This window comes from Mobula hypostoma, chromosome 10 (genome assembly GCF_963921235.1).
Source record: "Mobula hypostoma chromosome 10, sMobHyp1.1, whole genome shotgun sequence".
Lineage (NCBI taxonomy): Eukaryota > Metazoa > Chordata > Chondrichthyes > Myliobatiformes > Myliobatidae > Mobula > Mobula hypostoma.
In genome coordinates this window covers 30,119,980-30,128,335 of record NC_086106.1, presented here as the reverse complement: position 1 = coordinate 30,128,335, position 8,356 = coordinate 30,119,980, and the positions used below count along the sequence as shown (strand labels likewise).

Below are 8,356 nucleotides of genomic sequence, written 5' to 3'. Positions count from 1 at the left end.
GTAAAACAAGAAGGGAAGGGATTATTTTAACAATGACAGAATTGGACATACTATACTTAATTATTCCTTGTATCTTGTTGGAAAATATCACCCTAGCGTTTGTAGGTTTTGTCATCATTATGAAAAACAGTTGAACATTACAGTGTGAAGCACACAAGGCTGTAAGAAACCTAATGCAGGTTTCATCTGTGGGCGATTGATGATTTTCATTTAAAATCTTTGTTAAGTTATGGGAGTGACTTTAATTTAATTCACAGTATCATCTTTCACTGCTTACAATCTATAGGGCTTTCTGGGATAATTTAACTTTCATTTGAAAAAGAAATAATAAGGGTTTCCAATTCTCCACACCACACTCCAACCCAGTTGGCGGCGGTAATGCGCCTTTATGTTGGACTGCCAACGCTATTAAAAGGCTGAAGAGGAAGAAGGTGCAGCAGCATTAAGACCCACAACAATATTTCAGGAATAGTTTCTTCCCCTCTGCCATCAGATCTCCAAACAGTCCATGAACACTGGCGCATTATCTGTCTTGCACCGTACTACTGCCACAAAACAAACTTCACGAAGCATGTAAGTGATAATAAACCTAATTCTGTACCTTAGATTCTTTCCCACTAGCTTCCCACAGTGTCCCTGGATATACAGTCAAGTCTGAACTAGCAAGTTTGAGCTGGCATCTCCTCTTCTATAACGTGAATATCCCTTAATTCCTTTCTTGCTCCGTATCAACGCCGTTGAGAAAGATTCAGATAATGTTTCAACCATCACCCATGGCTTCACACAAAGACGATCACATTGATCTTTAAGAGGCCTTTTTTTCATCTACAGGAAAACACGGTCAGACATTCAGCCATTTGGGAAAACGGGGTTTCGTGCTCCTGATGGCATCATTCTTACCCAAAACTCTCCGCGCTTCAGAATTCGCCCTTGGTGATCTGAACTCTGTGCCCAGACGCAGAGAACCACAGGTTGAGTCGGAATGGTGCGCATGCGCCCAATGAACAAAAGGCTTCGGAGGATCCTCAGTAGGTAGGAGCGGGCCTCTGGGTTTTGGGTGGGGTCTTATCGATACTGGGGGCCGTAACCGACTGATGGACAATTGCTACAAGCTCCGGACACACAGTGACCCTGCACCTTGGGGCAGTCCGGTTCTTCTCTTTTCCGTCTTCTGCAATACTAGCACTCGGGCATCGGGGAGTTCTCCGTTCAGAGAATGTACTGGCGCATGCGTATCGCCAGTACCCTGCCGGAGAGACTGGTTTCTGGCTCGTGGGGGGTTGTGGGTAAAGAGACAGGCATAGGTGATACGGCCGGCGCCCTCCCTGCCTCTCCGCCGGTGTGTATGAAAATGTGGGTGGGGGGAAGGGGAGTTGGTGGGTTTCCCAGATATGGTGAACTGTCAAGGTGTTGGGATTCAGACTAAAACATATTTCCAAGTTAATCTTGCATTAAGAAGTTATAAAACATATTTTAGACATCACTAAGGACCCTCAACATCCAAGACGTCCTTTTCTCGTTACTCCCATTGGAAAGAGATACAGGAGTCTGACGAACAATACTCAACGATTTAGGAACAGCTTTTCCCCTTGTTATCAGATCCATAAACACGACTTAATGATTTCCTTTTTAAGCAGTATATATTTATCTCTAACAAAAACAAATTTCACATCATATGAATTAGTGAGAATAAACTGAACTCTGATTCTGAAGTGGATTAGTGATTTTCTTTCAATTAAATGAAAAGGGGTCGGATCTCCAGAACTAGCTGATGTTCAAAGCTTTGCAGATAGTGGGCATAATTGATATAGAAGCCTGAAAGGACCTCAAGGGTGGCGCTCAGGATTGCTGCCAGTGCTACGTGACAGTGATGGTAAGAATTGGAGGAGGTGGCAGTTGAATGCGTGGCTGAGGATCTGGTGCGGGGGGCAGGGTTTTAGATTTTTAGATCATTGGGATCTCTTCTGGGGAAGGTGGGACCTGTACAGATCGGATGGGTTGCACCTGAACTCGAGGGGGAGCAATATCCTTGCAGGTAGGTTTGCTAGCATGGTTCAGGAGGGTTTAAACTAATTTGCGAGGGGGATGGGACCCAGAGCGATAGAGCAGTGAAAGAAGTGCATGGAGTAAAGCCAGATCTAACATATAGAGAGGCTTTGAGGAAAGAGAAGCGGAATAAATGGTGTAAAGACAGTAAGGTAGAAGGGCTGAAATGTGTGTACCTCAATGCAAAAAGCATCAGGAACAAAGGTGATGAACTGAGAGCTTGGACACATACATGGAATTATGATGTAGTGGCCATTACAGGGACTTGGCTGGCACCAGGGCAGAAATGGATTCTCAATATTCCTGGATTTCAGTGCTTTAAAAGGGATAGAGAGGGCGGGAGAAGGGGAGGAGGGGTGGCATTACTGGTCAGGGATACTATTACAGCTACAGAAAGAGTGGGTAATGTAGCAGGATCCTCTTTTGAGTCAGTATGGGTGGAAGTCAGGAACAGGAAGGGAGCAGTTACTCTACTGGGGTATTCTATAGGCCCCCTGGTGGCAGCAGAGATGCAGAGGAGCAGATTGGGAGGCAGATTTTGGAAAGGTGCAAAAATAACAGGGTTGTTATCATGGGTGACTTTAACTTCCCTAATATTGATTGGCACCTGATTAATTCCAAAGGTTTAGATGGAGCAGAGTTTGTTAAGTGTGTCCAGGACGGATTCCTGTCAGTATATGGACAGGCCGACTAGAGGGAATGCCATACTAGAACTAGTACTGTACTTGGTAATGAACCGGGTCAGGTCACAGATCTCTCAGTGGGTGAGTATCTGGGGGACAGTGACCACCGCTCCCTGGCCTTTAGCATTATCATGGAAAAGGACAGAATCAGAGAGGACAGGAAAATTTTTAATTGGGGAAGGGCAAATTATGAGGCTATAATGCTAGAACTTGCGGGTGTGATTTGGGATGATGTTTTTGCAGGGAAATGTACTATGGACATGTGGTTGATGTTTAGCGATCTCTTGCAGGATGTTAGGGATAAATTTGTCCTGGTGAGGAAGATAAAGAATGGTAGGGTGAAGGAACTATGGGTGACAAGTGAGGTGGAAAATCTAGTCAGGTGGAAGAAGGCAGCATACATGAGGTTTAGGAAGCAAGGATCAGATGGGTCTATTGAGGAATATAGGGAAACAAGAAAGGAGCTTAAGAAGGGGCTGAGAAGAGCAAGAAGGGGGCATATAAGGCCTTGGCGAGTAGGGTAAAGGAAAACCCCAAGGCATTCTTCAATTATGTGAAGAAAAAAAGGATGACAGGAGTGGAGGTAGGACCGATTAGAGATAAAGGTGGGAAGATGTGCCTGGAGGCTGTGGAAGTGAGCGAGGTCCTCAGTGAATACTTCTCTTCGGTATTCACCAATGAGAGGGAACTTGATGATGGTGAGGTTGATGAGTGGGGTTGATGTTCTGGAGCATGTTGATATTAAGGGAGAGGAGGTGTTGGAGTTGTTAAAATACATTAGGACGGATAAGTCCCCGGGGCCTGACAGAATATTCCCCAGGCTGCTCCATGAGGCGAGAGAGGAGATTGCTGAGCCTCTAGCTAGGATCTTTATGTCCTCGATGTCCACGGGAATGGTACCGGAGGATTGGAGGGAGGCGAATGTTGTCCCCGTGTTCAAAAAAGGTAGTAGGGATAGTCCGGGTAATTATAGACTAGTGAGCCTTACATCTGTGGTGGGAAAGCTGTTGGAAGAGATTCTTATGGAGGTAGGATCTCTGGGCATTCAGAGAATCATGGTCTGATCAGGGACAGTCAGCATGGCTTTGTGAAGGGCAGATTGTGTCTGACAAGCCTGATAGAGTTCTTTGAAGAGGTGACCAGGCACATAGATGAGGGTAGTGCAGTGGATGTGATCTATATGGATTCTAGTAAGGCATTTGACAAGGTTCCACGCGGTAGGCTTATTCAGAAAGTTAGAAGGCATGGGATCCAGGGAAGTTTGGCCAGGTGGATTCAGAATTGGCTTGCCTGCAGAAGGCAGAGGGTGGTGGTGGAGGGAGTACATTCAGATTGGAGGATTGTGACTAGTGGTGTCCCACAAGGATCTGTTCTGGGACCTCTACTTTTCGTGATTTTTATTAACGACCTGGATGTGGGGGTAGAAGGGTGGGTTGGCAAGTTTGCAGACGACACAAAGGTTGGTGGTGTTGTAGATAATGTAGAGGATTGTCAAAGATTGCAGAGAGACATTGATAGGATGCAGAAGTGGGCTGAGAAGTGGCAGATGGAGTTCAACCCGGAGAAGCGTGAGGTGGTACACTTTGTAAGGACAAACTCCAAGGCAGAGTACAAAGTAAATGGCAGGATACTTGGTAGTGTGGAGGAGCAGAGGGATCTGGGGGTACATGTGCACAGATCCCTGGAAGTTGCCTCACAGGTGGATAAGGTAGTTAAGAAAGCTTATGGGGTGTTAGCTTTCATAAGTCAAGGGATAGAGTTTAAGAGTCGCGATGTAATGATGCAGCTCTATAAAACTCTGGTTAGGCCACACTTGGGGTACTGTGTCCAGTTCTGGTCGCCTCACTATAGAAAGGATGTGGAAGCATTGGAAAGGGTACAGAGGTGATTTACCAGAATGCTGCCTGGTTTAGAGAGTATGCATTATGATCAGAGATTAAGGGAGCTAGGGCTTTACTCTTTGGAGAGAAGGAGGATGAGAGGAGACATGATAGAGGTGTACAAGATAATAAGAGGAATAGATAGAGTGGATAGCCAGTGCCTCTTCCCTAGGGCACCACTGCTCAATACAAGAGGACAAGGCTTAAGGTAAGGGGTGGGAAGTTCAAGGGGGATATTAGAGGAAGGTTTTTTACTCAGAGAGTGGTTGGTGTGTGGAATGCACTGCCTGAGTCAGTGATGGAGGCAGATACACTAGTGAAGTTTAAGAGAGTACTAGATAGGTATATGGAGGAATTTAAGGTGGGGGCTTATATGGGAGGCAGGGTTTGAGGGTCGGCACAACATTGTGGGCTGAAGAGCCTGTACTGTGCTGTACTATTCTATGTTCTATGAAAGGAATTACTGGGTCTTACTTGCAGTCAATTAAAATGTTAATTAGTGCTGCATAGAGGGGGAAAAAAAACAAAATCTTTGCATGGTGGTCATAGTCTCCAGGTGCAGCTGTGTAAATACTGTGTGCTCCCTGCAAGGTTGTGAGACATGCTTAGAGTGTTAAGGCATACTGAATGATGGAGAGAAGACGATCCAAACTGCAGGCTGACTCATTCCTATTCTTATATAGGCAAGCAGACTGTCTGGGAATTTGATACCAAGTGTGGATGCCTGAAATGTGCCTAGTTACAAGATGGGTTGTTCTCTGACTTTGCTGGGGGGTTCACCTTGGAGACTAAAATAATCTAACCTAAAATACTGTCCTTCACCCATTGATGTCTTCTGTAAACATTTTTCAGGGGTACAAAAGACAAAGAGATTCTGTACGGGAATCTCAAATATAACGTCAGCTCTGCCGTGTCAGTTCACCAGCACTTGAATGCCATTGATCTTTGTATGTGGAGGAGGAGATGTTCGAGAAGACAGCACACCAGTTGGAGAACTTGAACATGTGCTCAGTGTAGGGGTGAGATTTGGATGAACCAACCTGGAGATGAACCTTGTAAATTGTACTCAAATCATTGAAGTAGTGTCCAAATATTTCCTTTGTAGTATCAATATTTTAATTGTGGATCCTTGCAAAAAAGGGCTTATCTCAGCATAGCTTTAAACGTGCATCTATCTGACATGATGAGACGTCAGGGAGCTTATGGCAGGGAGAAAACATTCACTTGTTCTGAGTGTGGGAAGGGATTCAGTCGCTCATCTAAACTGCAATTACATCAGCAAGTTCACACTGGTGAGAGGCCATTCACCTGTTCCAGGTGTGGGAAAGGATTCACTCACTCATCCCACCTGCAGACACATCAACGAGTTCACTCTGAAGAGAGACCATTCACCTGCTCTGTGTGTGAGAAGGGATTCACTCATTCATCCCACCTGATCAGACACCAGCGAGTTCACACTGGAGAGAGGCCATTCATTTGCTCTGTGTGTGGGAGGGGATATACTCAGTCATCCAGCCTGCAGATACATCAGCAAGTTCACACCTCAGAAAGACCATTCACCTGCTCTGAATGTGGGAAGGGATTCATTCAGTTGTCCAACCTGAAGACACATCAGAGAATTCACACCGGGGAGAGGCCATTCACATGCTCTGCGTGTGGAATGGGATTCATCCAGTCTTCTGAGCTACTGATACATCAGAGAGTTCCTACTGGAGAGAGTCTGTTCATTTGCTCCATGTGTGGGAAGGGATTCATTCGGTCATCCCAACTGCTGAAACACAAGAGAGTTCACACTGGAGAGAGGCCATTCACCTGTTCCAAATGTGGGAAAGGATTTATTGAATCATCCAACCTGTGGTCACACCAGCAAATTCACACTGGGGAGAGGCCATTCACCTGCTCTGAGTGTGGAAAGGGATTCACTCATTCATCCCACCTGATCAGACACCAGCGAGTTCACACCGGCGAGGGACCATTCATTTGTTCCATGTGTGGGAAGGGATTTATTCAGTCATCACACCTGATAATACACCAGCGAGTTCACACTAGGGAGAGCTCTGAGTGTGGGAAGGAATATATTCAATCATCTGAGCTACTAGCACACCACCGTGTTCACACCGGGGAAAGGCCATTCACCTGCTCTGAATGTGGGAAGGGATTCATCCATCCATCCAACTTGCAGAAACACCAACGAGTTCACACTGGGGAGAGGCCGTTCATCTGTTCTGAATGTGGGAAGGGATTCACGCAGTTATCTCACCTTGTGAAACACCAGCAAGTTCACACTGAAAAGTCACACACTTGTCCTTTGTGAGCAAAGAGGTTAAGCTGGTCCTCCCACCTGTGGGAACAGCAGCAAGTTCACAGGATAGGAAGTTTAAATAAATCTGATGAATTTTTAACCATCACATTTGGAGAATCCATTTGCAAGTTTAAGAGTTACTGCTGTCAGATTCTGCATTTATTGCTGCTGTTCATCACTCCTGGAGCTGAACCCTGGTCATCGGGCATGGAAGGAGGTGGGTCTGATGACATGAGCCTTTAATTGGACTTTTATTTAATACTGGAGATCTGGTCAGGAAAGGAATGATGAAGGGCCTCGGTCTGAAATATCACTCACAGAACTGACGCTCACGACATGTGTTTTACTTTTTGCATCATTTTCTGTAAACTCTAGAGACTGTCCAGAGACATGAAAATCCCAGTTGATCAGCAGTTTCTCAGATACCCAAACCACCCCATCTGGTACCAACAATCAAGGTCACTTAGATCACATTTCTTCCCCATTCTGGTGTTTGGTGTGGACAACATTTGAACCTCTTGACCATGTCTGCTTGCTTTCATGCATTGAATTGCTGCCACATGATTGGCTGATTAGATATTTGCATTAACGAACAGATGTACTGGTGTACCCACAACATGGTCACTGTATATATAGTGAAATTTATTGTTTTCCTGCAGCAAAACGATACAAAATCACGACTGTTTGTGTGTTACAAAAATAAATAATTAAATACTGTAAAAGAGGAATTCCTACCTTCTCATTGACCTTTCAGAAATGTGAGGATGGAAGGAAAGAAATGTTTCGAAATCACTGAGTATGGGTCTTCAGACTGTTGTACATCCTCGCTGATGGCAGTAAAGAGAAGAGGGCATGTCCTGGGTGGTGAGGGTTCTCGATGATAGATGGCGCCTTCTGGAGGTGGAGGTACTGTCTCTTTAATGTGGCGTGGTTGGGTCACAGTTGTCGCTGCTCTGAGATCACAGATGGGAACCATTAGGGGTCAGAAATCAGAGAGGGATCAGTACAGGGTTGGGGAGGGGATGATGGGTTTGTACAGAGAGTCTGTAGTGATGAGGAGGGAATGAGAACCAGGAAGACGTGATGATGAATGAAACAGTATTAATATCTGAATGATACCCATTGAAGCTTGTTCCATCCGAGATCCTGGGTGATCTTGCACCTCATCAGTTATTCCTACACTGTGCGTCCCCCTCCCCCAGATCTCTGGGTCGGCTCTTTTCTGTCCCCAGTTCAGTTTCTGAATTGTCCTGTTTCACCCCCCCACCCCCAAGGTAGATTGCCTTCTTCCCTCTCACATCTACTTCCTGCCTCTACACCCTACCTCCCATTATCCACCCTTCCCTTACTCCCCTCTATCCATTTCCTCCCCACCTCCCATCTGCTCATTCCGAACCTCTTCCTCTCCCACTACACTCCTCCTCTTACCCTCACCCATCTCCTCC

The 8,356-nt window shown here is 45.7% G+C and overlaps 1 protein-coding gene across 1 annotated transcript; it reads left to right on the top strand.

The window, feature by feature from the left end:
* The first annotated feature begins 1,017 nt into the window (after positions 1–1,017).
* LOC134352800 (zinc finger protein 239-like) lies at positions 1,018–7,461 on the top strand. Its single transcript, XM_063060277.1, has 2 exons — positions 1,018–1,032; positions 5,462–7,461. Exon 2 carries the CDS (start codon positions 5,790–5,792, stop codon positions 6,921–6,923), a length of 1,134 nt encoding a protein of 377 aa, XP_062916347.1. The 5' UTR covers positions 1,018–1,032; positions 5,462–5,789; the 3' UTR covers positions 6,924–7,461.
* The last annotated feature ends 895 nt before the right edge of the window (positions 7,462–8,356 follow it).

Bases quoted from the DNA above. Each gene is read 5' to 3' on its own strand.
- LOC134352800 (XM_063060277.1), top strand. From the start codon at position 5,790: ATGATGAGACGTCAGGGAGCTTATGGCAGGGAGAAAACATTCACTTGT.